Genomic DNA, 20,000 nt, shown 5'->3' on the forward strand with positions numbered 1-20,000 from the left:
TTGCCTGTGTCAGCTGTGTTGTTTACCTGTGTTTTGTGTTTGCCTGTGTCAGCTGTGTTGTGTGTTTACCTGTGTCAGCTGTGTTGTGTGTTTGCCTGTGTCAGCTGTGTTGTGTGTTTACCTGTGTCAGCTGTGTTGTGTGTTTACCTGTGTCAGCTGTGTTGTGTGTTTACCTGTGTCAGCTGTGTTGTGTGTTTGCCTGTGTCAGCTGTGTTGTGTGTTTACCTGTGTTGTGTGTTTGCCTGTGTCAGCTGTGTTGTGTGTTTACCTGTGTTGTGTGTTTACCTGTGTTGTGTGTTTGCCTGTGTTGTGTGTTTACCTGTGTTGTGTGTTTACCTGTGTTGTGTGTTTACCTGTGTTGTGTGTTTGCCTGTGTCAGCTGTGTTGTGTTTACCTGTGTTTTGTGTTTGCCTGTGTCAGCTGTGTTGTGTGTTTACCTGTGTCAGCTGTGTTGTGTGTTTGCCTGTGTCAGCTGTGTTGTGTGTTTACCTGTGTCAGCTGTGTTGTGTGTTTACCTGTGTCAGCTGTGTTGTGTGTTTACCTGTGTCAGCTGTGTTGTGTGTTTGCCTGTGTCTGCTGTGTTGTGTGTTTGCCTGTGTCAGCTGTGTTGTGTGTTTACCTGTGTCAGCTGTGTTGTGTGTTTGCCTGTGTCGGCTGTGTTGTGTATTTGCCTGTGTCGGCTGTGTTGTGTTTACCTGTGTCAGCTGTGTTGTTTGTTTCCCTGTGTCAGCTGTGTTGTGTGTTTGCCTGTGTCAGCTGTGTTGTGTGTTTACCTGTGTCAGCTGTGTTGTGTGTTTGCCTGTGTCAGCTGTGTTGTGTGTTTGCCTGTGTCAGCTGTGTTGTGTGTTTGTCTGTGTCAGCTGTGTTGTGTGTTTACCTGTGTCAGCTGTGTTGTGTGTTACCTGTGTCAGCTGTGTTGTGTGTTTACCTGTGTCAGCTGTGTTGTGTGTTACCTGTGTCAGCTGTGTTGTGTGTTTGCCTGTGTCAGCTGTGTTGTGTGTTTCCCTGTGTCAGCTGTGTTGTGTGTTTGCCTGTGTTTGCCTGTGTCAGCTGTGTTGTGTGTTTGCCTGTGTCAGCTGTGTTGTGTGTTTGCCTGTGTCAGCTGTGTTGTGTGTTTGCCTGTGTCGGCTGTGTTGTGTTTGCCTGTGTCAGCTGTGTTGTGTGTTTGCCTGTGTCAGCTGTGTTGTGTGTTACCTGTGTCAGCTGTGTTTGCCTGTGTCAGCTGTGTTGTGTGTTACCTGTGTCAGCTGTGTTTGCCTGTGTCAGCTGTGTTGTGTGTTTGCCTGTGTCAGCTGTGTTGTTTGTTACCTGTGTCAGCTGTGTTGTGTGTTTGCCTGTGTCAGCTGTGTTTGCCTATGTCGGCTGTGTCAGCTGTGTTGTGTGTTTGCCTGTGTCAGCTGTGTTGTGTGTTTACCTGTGTCAGCTGTGTTGTGTGTTTGCCTGTGTCAGCTGTGTTGTGTGTTACCTGTGTCAGCTGTGTTGTGTGTTTGCCTGTGTCAGCTGTGTTGTGTGTTTGCCTGTGTTTGCCTGTGTCAGCTGTGTTGTGTGTTTGCCTGTGTCAGCTGTGTTGTGTGTTTGCCTGTGTCAGCTGTGTTGTGTGTTTGCCTGTGTCGGCTGTGTTGTGTTTGCCTGTGTCAGCTGTGTTGTGTGTTTGCCTGTGTCAGCTGTGTTGTGTGTTACCTGTGTCAGCTGTGTTTGCCTGTGTCAGCTGTGTTGTGTGTTACCTGTGTCAGCTGTGTTTGCCTGTGTCAGCTGTGTTGTGTGTTTGCCTGTGTCAGCTGTGTTGTTTGTTACCTGTGTCAGCTGTGTTGTGTGTTTGCCTGTGTCAGCTGTGTTTGCCTATGTCGGCTGTGTCAGCTGTGTTGTGTGTTTGCCTGTGTCAGCTGTGTTGTGTGTTTGCCTGTGTCAGCTGTGTTTGCCTGTGTCGGCTGTGTTGTGTTTGCCTGTGTCAGCTGTGTTGTGTGTTTACCTGTGTCAGCTGTGTTGTGTGTTACCTGTGTCAGCTGTGTTGTGTGTTTGCCTGTGTCAGCTGTGTTGTGTGTTACCTGTGTCAGCTGTGTTGTGTGTTTGCCTGTGTCAGCTGGGTTGTGTGTTTGCCTGTGTTTGCCTGTGTCAGCTGTGTTGTGTGTTTGCCTGTGTCAGCTGTGTTGTGTGTTTGCCTGTGTCAGCTGTGTTGTGTGTTTGCCTGTGTCAGCTGTGTTGTGTGTTTGCCTGTGTCAGCTGTGTTGTGTGTTTACCTGTGTCAGCTGTGTTGTGTGTTTACCTGTGTCAGCTGTGTTGTGTGTTTGCCTGTGTCAGCTGTGTTGTGTGTTTGCCTGTGTCAGCTGTGTTGTGTGTTTGCCTGTGTCAGCTGTGTTGTGTGTTTACCTGTGTCAGCTGTGTTGTGTGTTTACCTGTGTCAGCTGTGTTGTGTGTTTGCCTGTGTCAGCTGTGTTGTGTGTTTACCTGTGTCAGCTGTGTTGTGTGTTTGCCTGTGTCAGCTGTGTTGTGTGTTTACCTGTGTCAGCTGTGTTGTGTGTTTGCCTGTGTCAGCTGTGTTGTGTGTTTGCCTGTGTCAGCTGTGTTGTGTGTTTACCTGTGTCGGCTGTGTTGTGTGTTTACCTGTGTCAGCTGTGTTGTGTGTTTCCCTGTGTCAGCTGTGTTGTGTGTTTACCTGTGTCAGCTGTGTTGTGTGTTTACCTGTGTCAGCTGTGTTGTGTGTTTCCCTGTGTCAGCTGTGTTGTGTGTTTACCTGTGTCAGCTGTGTTGTGTGTTTACCTGTGTCAGCTGTGTTGTGTGTTTGCCTGTGTCAGCTGTGTTGTGTGTTTGCCTGTGTCAGCTGTGTTGTGTTTCCCTGTCAGCTGTGTTGTGTGTTTACCTGTGTCAGCTGTGTTGTGTGTTTACCTGTGTCAGCTGTGTTGTGTGTTTGCCTGTGTCAGCTGTGTTGTGTGTTTGCCTGTGTCAGCTGTGTTGTGTGTTTGCCTGTGTCAGCTGTGTTGTGTGTTTACCTGTGTCGGCTGTGTTGTGTTTACCTGTGTCAGCTGTGTTGTGTGTTTACCTGTGTCAGCTGTGTTGTGTGTTTGCCTGTGTCAGCTGTGTTGTGTGTTTGCCTGTGTCGGCTGTGTTGTGTGTTTGCCTGTGTCAGCTGTGTTGTGTGTTTGCCTGTGTCAGCTGTGTTGTGTGTTTGCCTGTGTCAGCTGTGTTGTGTGTTTGCCTGTGTCAGCTGTGTTGTGTGTTTGCCTGTGTCAGCTGTGTTGTGTGTTTGCCTGTGTCAGCTGTGTTGTGTGTTTACCTGTGTCAGCTGTGTTGTGTGTTTGCCTGTGTCAGCTGTGTTGTCGACGCCTCGAGAGGAAAGAAAGTGCAGAGCTGAAAGCTCCAGAGTGACTGAAGGATTGCCGTAAAGCAGTCTCTCTGGTCGTACGATGTTTATGACGTCATTGACATTTTAAAAGATTTTTAAAGCAAATAAGGGACTCTAAAAAATCGAACACCCAGCAATGTGTAATTTCTTTGCATCTCCTTTCGAATACAACTCTTCGCTGCTTTCGACGCGTTTGAAACGTCAACACCACTCGCACGCGGACACTAGCTCACGGATCCCGCTAAACATGGCTGTGTCTTTGGTGCACTTCACCGCCTTCTTTCAGGGAGAGGACAAAATCGTTGATGTTGGCGAAAACCACGGGTAAGTCAACTTTGTGGGGTGACGTCACATAGGCGACATGTAGTCTTTCTCGTTATGTCTTTTCCACAACTGCTAGCCGAAGAATCATACCATATACTGTCAAACTCGTAACATGAAAAATTATATAAAAAATTCACAGACAACATATGTTCACATTCATGGCACAATTCAAACGGGACCAGAAAATAATTATTTTCTCCCATTCACTTGCATTGACGATTTTTCAACCTAGAGGTCCAGTGGGGTTTAACGGATGGGTGGGACTTACCAGCGCCGTAGACCTCCATTCATTCTGCACTCGTCCTCTGAGCTCCCTCATGTGGAGCCAGAGTGGAACTGCAGCCAGTTCAGAAGCCGGAAGTTTACTGAGAGTGGAAGTTCTCCCCTTATTAGACATTCTCTGGTACTATTAATAAAAAGGTTGAATGAAAAGTGTAAGAACAATGGGATAAGGAGAAAAAAGATTGATGGTTTTAAGGATTGGTTTTATTCAAAGGAGTGATTTGAATATTCAAAGTGGGAGAGATGAGAAGTGCAGGAAAAAACAGGAAATATTAGATAATAATATTAAGAATGAGATTTGGACAAAAGACTACACAGCACACTTGTGTGTAATACATGTAAACATGAGGCGAGGAGTTGAGAAGCTTGTGGACAAAAATAAACTGGAACATGTTATGAAGAGGAGGCTGGAAGGAGGATCATAATGCAAAATCCGAGCAATTTATAAATGCAATTTATACTAGGAGATATTTTACAAAACAACTCGGGAAATTAATGTTATAGTTTTATTATTCCCACCCAGCAAAAACTCGTTGAAAAGACGTCGAAAAGACGACATTGTCAGTCGTCTAAACAACGTTAAAATTTGGTTGAAAAGTGAAAGGTGAAAAGACGTCTTTTTCAGGTCGTTGAAAAGACGACAATAAAATGACGTCCCAATCGCGTCTAAATTAGGTTGTAAAGTGAGTTGAAAAGACGTCTTTTTCAGGCCTAATTTCAACCGTGAATTCATGATTATATTTCATTTTCATAATACGAAAATTCACAAAAGAGTTTATAAAACCATTTATTGACACATCAAATACATCTTTCACATAAAAAACACTTTCCTGATCACATCTTAAGCCTGCATATGATCAAGCATACCCTAAAAAAAGTTATATTGTGATATATTACTACAATAAAAATAACTTTTCTTAAATATACATGTAAATATACAGTATAAAGTGTGTAATTTATTCCTGTGATGCAAAGCTGAATTTTCAGCATCATTACTTCAGACTTCAGTGTCACATGATCCTTCAGAATTCATTATAATATGATTATTTGATTCTCAAGAAACATTTATGATTATTATAAGTTATACAGCTTCATATTTTTTGTGGAAACTATGATACAGTTTTCAGTATTCTTTGAATAGAACTTTCATAAGAGCAACATTTATTTGAATCATTATTTTTTTAAACAATTTTAAAGTTTTTACTGTGACTTTTGGTCAAATTAATCTATCTTTTCTGTATAAACATTTTTTCAAAACAATAAATCTTTAAAATATTTATAAAACAGAACAATGACCAATTATAACCACATTAGAAAACAGTAAAGGGATAGTTCACACAAAAATTTAAAATCTGTCATTAATTACTTACCCTCATGTCGCTCCAAACCCATAATACTTTTGTGGAGAGCACAAATGAAGATATTTTTAACAGATGCCTTGTGTGCGTAAACAATTACATCTTTATTCACAAATGATGTATCTCTGACGCATAAGATGGCCGGCTCTCTCGCCAGCACAACAATGATGAATCGTGGTGCTCCATGAACACGTGTCAGAGACGTATATTTTGTGAATAAAAATGCCATGTTTTTTTTTTTTGCACACACAAAGCATTCACTTCGCTTCATAAAGTTGAGGTTAAACCACTGGAGTCATATTGATTATTGTTATAATGTCTTTACTACCTTGAAAGTTGTAGTGGCATAAACTGTGAAATGGAGGGACAGAAAGCTCTCAGATTTCATTAAAAATATCTACATTTGTGTTTCAAAGATGAACGAAAGTCTTACAGGTTTGCAACGACATGAAGGTGAGTGATGAAAATATTTGGTAATGTTTGGCGCATTAGGTAAATGAGTTCCTCAGGGGCACCAGTAGATCTCTGCCTGATCTCTGATCTGCTCCTTCCACCATCCCAGTCCTGGATTATTGAGCCACGGCAGAAGTTTCCACTCTGAATGCTTTAGCCTGGCTGTTTTTTCTCCAGCATCTAAAGTGAGAAAGAAAACAATAACCAAAATGTAAATGTAAAAAAACAATGCTTGTCCAAAATGTGAAGTATACACTTGAGTTTTCCCTCTACATATTTGTGCAAGATTTCAGTCATAGATAAATTGTAAATGTTTGCTTGATTAGACATTACCTGTCTAGCGACGTATGTTTATGCTGAAATATAATATTGGTTTGTGAATTGGTTTGGTTTGTTAAAATCCCCTATCACATGTCATTTTGTAGCGAACTGTCTTGTGTGATTAAAGTTTTGAGCTTCAGAACTTCCGATAGCATATAGTGAGTTTTTAGGGAGCGAATGTTTCAGTGCACTTTAAGGATTTTGTGATTAAAGGAGAAGTTCACTTTTAAAATGAAAATTCTGTCATCATATACTCACCCTCATGTTGTTTCAAAGCTGTATGAATTTCTTTCTTATGCTGAACAGAAAGGAAGATATTTAGAAGAATGTCAGTAACCAGACAGTTTCTGGTCCAATTGACTTCCATAGTAGGAAAAAAATATACTATGGAAGTCATTGGGACCCAAAAACTGTCTGACATTCTTCTAAATATCTTCCTTTCTGTTCAGCATAAGAAAGAAATTCATACAGCTTTGAAACAACATGAGGGTGAGTATATGATGACAGAATTTTCATTTTAAAAGTGAACTTCTCCTTTAAGACGGCCTTTAACCACTGACTACTGAGCTAGAGACCTGAGTGATATGCACCCAGAGTTATGCACCTTGATTAGCTTGTTCAGGTGTGCTGGTCTAGGTTGGAGTAAAGCTCTGCATGTAAGTGGACCTTGAGATTGAGAACAATGTTGAGATCTCCAGCAATATGTTCTGAACTTACAACACTGGTGTCCAGACCAAAGTCCTGCAGAGTTTCTGGTGGTCCTGGATCAGCCGCTCAGGTCTGCTTAATTGGGTTTGGAGCTAAACTCTGTGAAGCTAAACAAACTGTAAAGGGGAGAAGACAAACAATATTATTATGTTATAAATAATTTGTTCTGTGTTCATCTGCTTACCTGTACAAAGTATGCATCATGAATAAGCGGTATATTGAATTTGATCTTTTAATTACACTGTTTTGCTACATTAATACTAACTACAAACCTGATAAAAATGGCTGGTGGGCAATGGAAAGCCTCCAGGTGGGCGTAATGGTGTGACGTCACGTGATAACTATGAATTAACCATACGTGCGTACTTTTAGGTTAAATAAATTAGCTTATTTCCATTCATCCATTGACCAATTGTCAGCAAAACCTTTACAAAACTATCAAAATATCTCATCTACACATAAGATGTGATTACAAGCCCAAACTTACAGCTCAAGTCTAGTTAACCTAACCTTACCTCTAAGTTAGTTAGCTAGATGCTAACGGACTTTTTCGAAGACACTAACCCATTTCTATAAAGTAAATATTCAACGGAAGCGAGTGATTTACATGAAAGAAAGTCTCAGAAACATTTGTATGTACTATTTGTGTAATTTTATGGACTGAACTTACCTTAAAGTAGTTAAAACAACAGTGAGAGACGTACGTTTCGCTGATTGTCAGTTGAGCTGCCGTCTCGTTTCCATGGTAACGCCCTCCGCTCCAGTTCAAATGCGGCTTGAATGTTCAGCGCGCGCGCCCATTAAAACACGTAACGTTAAGTCACGCAGCATTTACATACATTTAGATTGATGGAGTGAATTATTTGATAATCAGCTAAAATATCCTGAAACCTGATGTATTATTAAGTGGATAGTAGGCCTGTGGCCATCGCAAACTGTAAATGGAATGAAAATATGAAAGCATTGAAAATGTAAAACATGTTTGAAGTCATTTATATATATAATAGGCTACATTATAATATAATATATGTCTACCTTTAGAAATGGTAAACGTGGTGTAGAAATAAAATAGCAAAAACTACATGATATAATTATGAACATTTTTCTCATAGGCTACACAAATTTACAGATGTAACAGGAACAAAGCTTAAGTATTTTTTAAATGTATTTCAAATATACAAAATGTATTTCAATATATTTAACAGTGCTTCACATATATATGAATATATTAATATTCACATATATATGAATATATTATTAGTGCTGTTGTTTATCGGGGTCTACGCAGTGCTTAATTTGTAAAGGGAGGATCCTCCCCTTACACTGCCTAGCTTTACGGCACCAGATAATTTTTAACATGTGCTGAGGGGGTGCTAGATCATTGACGGGGGGAGCTGCGCAAAACTTGGCCACTAAATATTTAATATTCAGTTATGCTATTGATCACAATTAAAGTTTTAATTTCATTAAATTGAACAAGCGCAACATTCAGCATTCAATCAAATATTCTAAAAGATAGGCTATTATTAACAATAATGTTATTTTAACACAATATCTCATTATTTCGACATAATATGCGTGCAACAAGCAAGATGTGCATTTGTAAATCCGGTGACGCGTGTATTGATTTTTATTAATAAACAAGTGTTTTCTCTGATAGTGTCGACTAGGCTGCAAAGATGAAGTTGACGATCGCCATCTCTGTGTGAACGCGCCTATAGAGAGAAATGCACATAGGGGATTACATAATCATAGAGTAGCCTTTTTCTTTTTTCGTTTTGAATTATTTCGTTTAAAGACATTTCAAGCTTTGTGTATTTGATGTGTTTTTCATGTCTGTGTGAGGCATACACTGAGTTTCGTTAAGTTAGGATGAGATGCGCTTAACGTGCTATGCAAGTGACCGCGCGGGCGCCTCAATGATTGTCTGTTATATTTGCTTCTTATTAATTAAATCCAGGCATGGTTGATGAAAAATTGATTAAAATTAAGATACAATTTATACAAAATGAAATTCACTTTAAAGAAAGGTTTTCTACAAAACAAAACTTGATGAAGTGGTCAAAATCATGTCTGACCCGCATGTCTCATATTGCGCATCCTATCTTACTCGGTCGTGCTGTTCACTTTTCATAATCAACATAAATGGAAAATAAAAATAAAAATATTAAACACTATAATATTTTAACAAATATGAAACTAAATGCATTTTTTTTAATGGCTACGTATAGTAGGCCTACATACTCTCTCTTTGTACAAATTGCACATTCATTTTTCTGAATTTTGCACACACAAGTTGAAAGGCATTTGTTCAAATCAAGTTCACGGATAATTGTGCGTGCATTTATTAATCATTATTATGATACTAAAATCATAATGCTATGTACAAAAAAATCAGATGAGCCCAGAATATGAACACAATTACACGTTAAGCATTTTCCTCCCATAGAAAACCATTATAAGAACGCTTAATGTGGCTTAATGCAGATTAGAATGTCCCCTATTTTGTCGAAATAACGAGATATTATGTCAATACTAGGCTACTGCTGTGTCCACCGTGGTCTCCACATTCTTGATCAGCGGAAACGATTTTTGCTTGTTTGGGATCTGACTGGTCAGGATTTATGCCAAATAATGTAGACATTAATATGGTTTGCGAACGTGTAGTTTTGTGCTTACAAATAATGTAGCCTATTTCTGGCATGTGCAGTGACACCTAACTTTGAAACTATTTCTACAATCTATTTCTTCACTTGCTACAATAGACTTTAATTGTATTTATGCTACATTAGGGCTATATGTGGTCCAAAACAGACGAGTCTTGGGTTAAATAAACAAAGCCAAATTTTCAAGTCTTTTTTTGGGCTAAATTTGGACCAAATCAGACGGACCAAACAAAGCCCAATTTTCAACGTCTATTTTTGGGCTAAATGAAGACTATGACGGGCCGACTTGATTTAGCCCAAAAAACAACGTCTTAATGACGTCTGGTGCTGGGTGGGTTATCTTTAAATAACTAATTTGTGGGAGAGGATATAAAAAAAAAGGAAAAAGGGAGGATCATTTTGTAATTTTGATCCACACACTCCACACCAGTCGGCGGCGGTAACACACCATCTCGACACTAAAGGTTGAAGAAGAAGAAGAAGAAGAAGAAGAAGAAGAAGAAGAGCTGATCCAGAGGAGTGTGTGTGTGCGGTGTGTGTGAGCTCTGCGGGCCTCGCGTCTCTGTGAGGGTGTAAAGTGTGTGTTTTACCTCTGAGCGGTGTTCTCCACTGTGTCTGTGATCTAAATCAGGTATTTTGTCATTTAATTGTGATTGCATCTGCGTGTGTGTTTGTTCCTCATCTTGAGAAGAGCGAGTGTCTCTAGCGCACGTGGAAGAGTTTTATGAATATAATATAATAATTGTTTACTCGAATTATTTTGGTGTTTCTGCTGTTTTTATGCGATCTTAGATTTTACATCCATGATAATTTTATTCTGTTGATGGTTTTTGTAGTTTGTGTTAGTTTAAAGTTCCCCTGTAGTCCATCATTTTATCCCTTAAAACTCATCTTTCATCACCAAAATTACATTTAAACTTATTTTTTCCTTGGAAAATAGATTCTTCATGCCTTAAAATATCTTGAATGTAACTCGACACCCCTGCCTCATTTAGTATACGCGGTTCTATGAATATGCAAATGAGCCCCGCCTCCACTCACTCACTCAGCTCAGAGATCCACTGGTTGACGATCACACGTTGATCTGATTGGTTACAAGGTAGTTTGTGACGTCAGAAACACCAGCGATTTCAAAGCGTGTGTTTGAGACTGTCTTTGGTTCACTGCAGTTTTAAGGAGGAAATACTCAGCAATGCTGTCGACTTATGAACTTACACATGGTTTGTCTTAAAGCAGATTAAAAACACCACATAGACACATAAACAACATTAAAAGCTGGATTTTCACCACAGGGGGACTTTAAACTATTTGCACTGCAAACCAGGGAGAGTTACTGTGCGTTCACACCGCCGGCGGCGAGAGCGTCAAAGTGGCCGGAAGCCATTCATTTTCAATGAGAGCCGGCGGCGAGCTCCGGCGAGGGCGGCGCGGCGCGTTTTGGACGGCGAGAGCGGCGAGAAGAGTTGAAATCAAGTCAACTTTATGGTAATAAGCTATGACGCGGTTCGGCGGCAACCAATCGGAATGTCAAAGTCCTCCGCCTGAGAGGACACAAGAGAACGCAGTCCTGTAAACTTTAGTTCCGACCACATTAGTTCCTAAGCAAAATGGAGGAAAAATTAATTATTTCTGTTGCTGGTTTCCCATTATTATACGACTTGTCCCTGTTTACATACAGGGACATTAATAAAAAGAATGACGCATGGAACAAGGTGTCTGAAATTGTTGGTGTTTCTGGTGAGTTGCTGACGGGCATTAACGTTATATATTTTCTAGAAAAAAGCGGAAATTGCATGATAACTTTAGCGCCATGTCACGCAAAACAGTTGTTTATGCAAATCAGTCAGTAAAGTTAATTTTACGATTTTTACAAGATCAGTTTTTGTCTCTACATAATTAAATGTGCAACTGTGATATGGCAATTTACTGATGCTGTACAATAGCTACTTTAGCCTGCCGAATTTCATTAGATGTAATTATCAGCTGTTATAATCATAGTTATCTAATTTTGAAGTACAACATATTTCTTACATATTTCTTATTTAAAATGAAAGCAGTCACTTCTGCCTTTTTTTAATTAAAAATAATTCTGCAAGGAAAAAACAAAAGTGTACTATTCCTGTTCCCCTTGTGGTATTTATCTACAAATTGCTTAGCTGGAGAAATTAATGATAAATGTCATTACAGTCACATATTGAATATAGTTCTTATTTGCTTTGCGGCCCCTTTAAATAAAGTTTAAAAAAAATCACACATTCTAATCTGCGTCAGAGCGTCAGAGCGTCCCCGAATCTTTCTAGGCGTCGGTCGCAGGGCGGCGAGAGCGAATTTTGCCGCTCTGGCCGGCGGCGGTGTGAACGCACAGTTAGGGGTATTTATACACTATAATGAGCGGTTCTGTGCAGCTCCAGATATTCCCCATGGATGGGTTGAGGACAACATTTCATTTAGTCCCATAAACCACATTATCTTTCAGAATATCCATTATAAGACATATTTTAATTGTAATGTTTAGGTCATCTCTAGCAATCGGTTTAGATCTGGTGTAATAAATGAGTGATGCGCCTGACTGACATCAGTTACTGAAACATCTGCTCTTGCCTGGTGTGTGTGTGTAATGATTTTATTTTAACTGTTGTTTCTCTCTCACACACAGCGAGGCTCCTGCAGATCGAGGTGAGATTGACCTCAGTGTGTGTGTGTGTGTGTGTGTGTGTGTGCGAATCTTCTCGCCTGTCGGGTCTGTCAGTGGCCAGGTCAGGGCTAGCGATTCGCTAGATGAACGCGCCAGCTCGAGACGCTCAGATCCGCTGCTGTGCGTCATCTGTTCTCCTCCTGCACCGCTGGCCACATCTCTCCATCACTCATATATACATATATACACAAACGCTCATATCTATAGACTAAACACACACATATATATATATGCGCAGGCGTGTAGCGGCACACGTGACTCCGCCGGATCCGGGCCGCCGCCGGGTCAGACGTGCAGTGCTGTGGATCTTGACGAGCAGAAACACGGTTACTGTGTTTACTATAGTAAAGCTGGCATAAACTCCCTGTCTTCCACCAGGTCAGCGACGCCATCATCATCATCATCAGCGACCCGAAGATCTCCTCACGGTTCTGCCGGACTCCAGTGTGTTAGCGCACTCCTGCTTCTCTGTTTACTGTACAGTGAACATGTAAAATCATAGACCAGACTGTCCTGCTTATTCCTGTGAAGCTGTTTATTACAATAAAGCTGACTCTATTTAAAATACACAGATTGCAGATTTATTTTATACATTTGTTTAATATATTTTACTTTGAGTGTGAATGACTTGAAGTGATTATTTACAGTGTTTAATGTTGAACTGATGATTTCTGCAGTTCTGTAAGCGCTGTTCACCCTCTGACCACCAGAGGGCCACACTGAGAGCAGTAACGCTAATGCTAACTCGACAGCGCTGTCTCATCGGGGAGGAGATGCTGTATATATATACATATGAGTTCTCCATTTCTGAGATGGTAGAATGGCTGTGTCAGCAAACAAATGTTCATCTAATGTTTTACATGTTTTAGTCTTAGAGAGAAAAGTAGAGCTGTTTTTAATGGCCACCTCAAAATAATGCATTATATTCAGCATCTAAAGTTGATGATGTTAAATGACCGACAGTCGTATATACAATGATGCAACTAGGCTACTCTATTATTTTATTTTTTATTAAATCTTGCCTTTTTGAATTGAAAACATACTGTAATTTACTTAAAATAAATGCAAGAAAATGCTCTCTCCATGCCTCCCCTTTACGACATTGATATGTTTCGGTGTGTATATTTCTGATGACTGGCATAAAGCCTGAAGGCCTGCGCGAGATCATCAGCGAGTGATTCTGGAAGTAAAACAAGGACATTAAAGCGAACTAGTTTGAAATCATAGTCTTGAATTGTTCCTTAATGTCTCGAGGAACAGCTTCATATACATATTATCTCTCAGTCTCATGTTATAACTGGGCAAAGCTGAACGAGGCTTTAATGGCCTAAAGAACGTGTTTAATCTGCTTTACACCAACAGCGAAACATACAGACTTCATTATTATCCACTATTGGCACTTGTTGAGCAATAACTAAAACAGCAGCAGCCTATAAAAATACATCTAGCCTATTAATGCAAACTTTAAAGTTATTTTAAGACGTCTACATAGTTCAGACACACTTAGTACACGTAAAATATATATAAGAAAAGAGTCAAAGTTTAAGAACCGCTGACACACAAAAATATCACGCTTCGGGAAATCTTAATAATTACATAGGTCAGAATGATGCCATACTCGGTTATCATTTTGAGATAAAAAAAAAATTGAAATTATAACATTAAAAATTCGACATTATAACAAGTCGAAATGATGCCTTTCTCTGTAGTGTGACGCACGTCCGGTGACGTCACACGCGCGCAGCCGCAGAAGGAGCCCGCGAGAGCGAGAGCGAGATCACGTGTTTCCTCATATAAAGTCCACATAACCCTCACACACCCCGAGTGTGTGTCGCACAGGACGATGTTCGCGCGCTGTCTGCGGTCCACAGCCCGTCTCGGGCTCCTCAGGGTCGCGGGTCTGAGCTCGGCTTCACAGCAGAAGCTCACGCGTCACACAACAGACACACACACACTCACAACAGCAGCAGAACACACCACAACACACGCGGAGCTTCCTCACAGCGACACAACACGAGGTGAGGCTCGACAACACACAACTCAACACAACACACAACCCTGAGGCCGGTCAGCTCGTGTCTGGGTCATGTCTAACGCCAACAGCTTAACAAATAAATGCAATTGTACTTTTGTTACACATTACATGTACTGTAACTGTAGTAATAATAAATTATGCATAATTACATGCAATTAAAGGTACAGTTCACCCAAAAATTAAAGTTCTGTCATCATTTTCTCACCCTCATGTTCCAAACTTGTATGAGTTTCTTTCTTTTGTCGAACACAAAGTAAGATGTTTTGAGGAATGTTGGACCCCATCGACCTCCACAGTGTTTAGTGAAGTGTTCCTGTAAAGCTCTCTGTGTGTGTGTGTGTGTGTGTGTGTGTTCAGGGTTCGACGTGGGTCTGCTGGTGTCGCTCCTGAGGCAGGAGAACGCCTCGGACATCTGTGTCATCAGGGTCTCACCTGAGCTCAGGTACACGGACCACATGATCATCGTGAGCGGATCCTCCCCACGACACCTGAGCGCCATGGCGGAGCTCCTGCTCAAAGCGGTAAAGCACAGCGGGAACACACACTCGGCTCTGTGGAAGCGCGTTTCACCTGAGAATATAACAAAGGTAACTGTGAGCAATAAACCCAGAATTCCGATTTATAAACGATGAATTCAGAGAAAAAAGTCAGAATTCCAATAATAAACTGGGAATTGCGGAAAAAAGTCAGAATTGCAAGTTATAAAAAAAGAATTTCAAGAAATACAGTCAGAATTCTGATTAATAAACTGGGAATTGCAAGAAAAATCGTGAGAAAGTCGCAGTTACCTTTCTGTTGTTCATTCCACGGCAGAAACGCTTCCATAGACCCGGATGAGTCGGGAGTGTCCCGGTTCAGTGGGATGTGTCCGGGATTGATCCGGCTGAACACACTCTTTATATCCGCAGTTTAAGTTCCTGCGCAGGAGCGAGGAGCGGCACGTCCGGCTGGAGGGCAGAGACTGCGACGACTGGAAGTGCATCGACTTCGGTTCGTAGCGCTGCGAGTGTGTGTGTGTGTGTGTGTGTGTGTGTGTGTGTGTGTGAGACTGACCGTGTTCTGTCCCGCAGGATCCATGGTGCTTCACCTCATGCTGTCGGACACCAGAGACACGTACGAGCTGGAGAAGCTCTGGACACTGCGCTCGCACGACCAACAGCTCCAGCGCATCCCACAACACACACTCCCCTCAGACTTCATCCTGGACAAGTGATCACACACACACACACACACACACACACACACACACACACACACACACACACACACACACACACACACACACACACACAGACTTCATCCTGGACAAGTGATCACACACACACACACACACACTCACACTCCCCTCAGACTTCATCCTAGACATGAACAAGTGATCACACACACACACACACACACACACACACACACACACACACACACTTCATCCTGGACAAGTGATCACACACACACACACACACACACACACACACACACACACACACACACACACACACACACACACACACACACTCACACTCCCCTCAGACTTCATCCTAGACATGAACAAGTGATCACACACACACACACACACACACACACACACACACTCACACTCCCCTCAGACTTCATCCTAGACAAGTGATCACACACACACACACACTCACTCCCCTCAGACTTCATCCTGGACATGAACAAGTGATCACACACACACACACACACACACACACACTCACTCCCCTCAGACTTCATCCTGGACATGAACAAGTGATCACACACACACACACACACACACACACACACACACACACACACACACACACACACACACTCACTTCCCTCAGACTTCATCCTGGACAAGTGATCACACACACACACACACACACACACACACACACACACACACACACACACACACTCCCCTCAGACTTCATCCTGGACAAGTGATCACACACACACACACACACACACACACACACACTCCCCTCAGACTTCATCCTGGACAAGTGATCACACACACACACACACACACACACACACACACACACTCCCCTCAGACTTCATCCTGGACAAGTGATCACACACACACACACACACACACACACACACACACACACACACACACACACACACACACACACACACACACACACACACACACACACACACACACACACACACACACAGACTTCATCCTGGACAAGTGATCACACACACACACACACACACACACACACACACAGACTTCATCCTGGACAAGTGATCACACACACACACACACACACACACACACACACACACACACACACACAGACTTCATCCTGGACAAGTGATCACACACACACACACACACACACACACACACACACACACACACACACACACACACACACACACACACACACTCACTTCCCTCAGACTTCATCCTGGACAAGTGATCACACACACACACACACACACACACACACACACACACACACACACACACACACACACACACACTCCCCTCAGACTTCATCCTGGACAAGTGATCACACACACACACACACACACACACACACTCCCCTCAGACTTCATCCTGGACAAGTGATCACACACACACACACACACACACACACACACACACTCCCCTCAGACTTCATCCTGGACAAGTGATCACACACACACACACACACACACACACACACACACTCCCCTCAGACTTCATCCTGGACAAGTGATCACACACACACACACACACACACACACACACACACACACACACACACACACACACACACACACACACACAGACTTCATCCTGGACAAGTGATCACACACACACACACACACACACACACACACACACACACACACACACACACACACACACACTTCATCCTGGACAAGTGATCACACACACACACACACACACTCACACTCCCCTCAGACTTCATCCTAGACATGAACAAGTGATCACACACACACACACACACACACACACACACACACACACACACACACACACACACACTCCCCTCAGACTTCATCCTGGACAAGTGATCACACACACACACACACACACACACACACACTTCATCCTGGACAAGTGATCACACACACACACACACACACACACACACACACACACACACACACACACACTCACACTCCCCTCAGACTTCATCCTAGACATGAACAAGTGATCACACACACACACACACACACACACACACACACACACACACACTTCATCTGTGGGAGAAGAGCTCTAGGGAATGTAAAGACGGTCAGAAAATCATCTGAAATGTCCAGTTTTGAGCTGCTAACTTCCAATAAAAGGATTTAATTCACTAATATTGTGTGAGTTGAATATAAGTGTGTGTTAATAACTTCTGCTGATGAATCAAAGATGCACATGGTATGACTATGATAACAATAACTGGTGCTCTTCAGAAATCTTCTTGTTTTTTTTTTTTTTTTTACTTCATCGGAATGGTACGAAACTTGGTAAAGGTTCTGGCACTTGCGATGTAAACACACAGTAATCATGGCCGTGACCTGAACAGGGCTAGTGGTCTGAACAGGGCTAGTGGTCTGAACCGGGTTAGTGGTCTGAACCGGGTTAGTGGTCTGAACCGGGTTAGTGGTCTGAACAGGGCTAGTGGTCTGAACCGGGTTAGTGGTCTGAACAGGGCTAGTGGTCTGAACCGGGTTAGTGGTCTGAACCGGGTTAGTGGTCTGAACCGGGTTAGTGGTCTGAACAGGGTTAGTGGTCTGAACCGGGCTAGTGGTCTGAACAGGGCTAGTGGTCTGAACAGGGCTAGTGGCGCTGGAGCTCCTGCGGTCAGAGAGAGCTCCCTCTAGTGGTAGTGTCTGCAACTGCAGCCGGACACACTCTCACTGAGAGACCAGCCTCACATCCGGAACTCAACGTGTTTAGATTTATGGCTTTGATTTTCATGCAGGTCTAGAGTAAAATGTGTCTTTGAAAATATAGATTTCATATTCAAATTGAAGATAGTATTTTTGTGCAGTTTTTAATAACAAAGTAAAATTCTGTAACTTTTAAGTTCACTTTTTAAAAACTTTTCTCACTTCAGCAATAATCTGCCAAGTGTCGTCTCTGAGAACTTCAGTCTGTCGCTCTAAAGCGTTAGTTTAAGTTCAAAAATGTAATTTTCAGGTCTATGCTCAAAAAGTGAATGAATGTATTATAAATACAGCGTAAATCTAATTTAGTACCATAAAATCCCCTAAAAATATTAAATCAGAACACACTGGTGTGACCGGCTCACACACACCCACACCGGCTCACACACACCAGACCGGCTCACACACACACCCACACCGGCTCACACACACACCCACACCGGCTCACACACACACCAGACCGGCTCACACACACCCACACCGGCTCACACACACCAGACCGGCTCACACACACCAGACCGGCTCACACACACCCACACCGGCTCACACACACACCCACACCGGCTCACACACACACCAGACCGGCTCACACACACCCACACCGGCTCACACACACACCAGACCGGCTCACACACACACCAGACCGGCTCACACACACCCACACCGGCTCACACACACCCACACCGGCTCACACACACCCACACCGGCTCACACACACCAGACCGGCTCACACACACCCACACCGGCTCACACACACACCCACACCGGCTCACACACACACCAGACCGGCTCACACACACACCAGACCGGCTCACACACACACCAGACCGGCTCACACACACACCCACACCGGCTCACACACACCCACACCGGCTCACACACACACCAGACCGGCTCACACACACACCGGCTCACACACACACCAGACCGGCTCACACACACCCACACCGGCTCACACACACACCCACACCGACTCACACACACCAGACCGGCTCACACACACACCAGACCGGCTCACACACACACCAGACCGGCTCACACACACACCAGACCGGCTCACACACACCAGACCGGCTCACACACACACCAGACCGGCTCACACACACCAGACCGGCTCACACACACCCACACCGGCTCACACACACCAGACCGGCTCACACACACCCACACCGGCTCACACACACACCAGACCGGCTCACACACACACCAGACCGGCTCACACACACCCACACCGGCTCACACACACCAGACCGGCTCACACACACCCACACCGGCTCACACACACACCCACACCGGCTCACACACACACCAGACCGGCTCACACACACCAGACCGGCTCACACACACACCAGACCGGCTCACACACACACCAGACCGGCTCACACACACACCCACACCGGCTCACACACACCCACACCGGCTCACACACACACCAGACCGGCTCACACACACACCCACACCGGCTCACACACACACCCACACCGGCTCACACACCCACACCGGCTCACACACACCCACACCGGCTCACACACACCAGACCGGCTCACACACACCCACACCGGCTCACACACACCAGACCGGCTCACACACACCCACACCGGCTCACACACACCAGACCGGCTCACACACACACCCACACCGGCTCACACACACACCCACACCGGCTCACACACACCCACACCGGCTCACACACACACCAGACCGGCTCACACACACACCCACACCGGCTCACACACCCACACCGGCTCACACACACCCACACCGGCTCACACACACCAGACCGGCTCACACACACCCACACCGGCTCACACACACACCAGACCGGCTCACACACACCAGACCGGCTCACACACACCAGACCGGCTCACACACACCCACACCGGCTCACACACACCAGACCGGCTCACACACACACCCACACCGACTC

At 43.6% G+C, this 20,000-nt stretch overlaps 1 protein-coding gene and 1 long non-coding RNA gene across 2 annotated transcripts; both read left to right on the forward strand.

Annotated features, from left to right (window-relative positions):
- The first annotated feature begins 9,943 nt into the window (after nucleotides 1–9,943).
- LOC308704433 lies at nucleotides 9,944–13,365 on the forward strand. The gene is made up of 3 exons (XR_014031810.1): nucleotides 9,944–10,083; nucleotides 12,109–12,128; nucleotides 12,526–13,365. It is a non-coding gene; the product is annotated as an uncharacterized lncRNA (long non-coding RNA).
- Nucleotides 13,366–13,902: 537 nt separating this feature from the next.
- On the forward strand, nucleotides 13,903–15,474 carry malsu1 (mitochondrial assembly of ribosomal large subunit 1). Its single transcript, XM_081388722.1, has 4 exons — nucleotides 13,903–14,165; nucleotides 14,540–14,703; nucleotides 15,091–15,172; nucleotides 15,253–15,474. Exons 1-4 carry the CDS (start codon nucleotides 13,991–13,993, stop codon nucleotides 15,393–15,395), a joined length of 564 nt encoding a protein of 187 aa, XP_081244848.1. The 5' UTR covers nucleotides 13,903–13,990; the 3' UTR covers nucleotides 15,396–15,474.
- The last annotated feature ends 4,526 nt before the right edge of the window (nucleotides 15,475–20,000 follow it).

This window comes from Scardinius erythrophthalmus, assembly GCF_964197995.2.
Source record: "Scardinius erythrophthalmus genome assembly, chromosome: 16".
NCBI classification, from domain to species: Eukaryota; Metazoa; Chordata; class Actinopteri; order Cypriniformes; family Leuciscidae; genus Scardinius; species Scardinius erythrophthalmus.

What these genes read in the sequence shown, in the direction of transcription:
- malsu1 (XM_081388722.1), top strand. Translation starts at nt 13,991, where the DNA reads ATGTTCGCGCGCTGTCTGCGGTCCACAGCCCGTCTCGGGCTCCTCAGG. An exon ending in TCACAGCGACACAACACGAG is followed by an intron (nt 14,166 to 14,539) that starts GTGAGGCTCGAC and finishes GTGTGTGTTCAG; the next exon opens with GGTTCGACGTGGGTCTGCTG. An exon ending in CTGGAAGTGCATCGACTTCG is followed by an intron (nt 15,173 to 15,252) that starts GTTCGTAGCGCT and finishes TCTGTCCCGCAG; the next exon opens with GATCCATGGTGCTTCACCTC.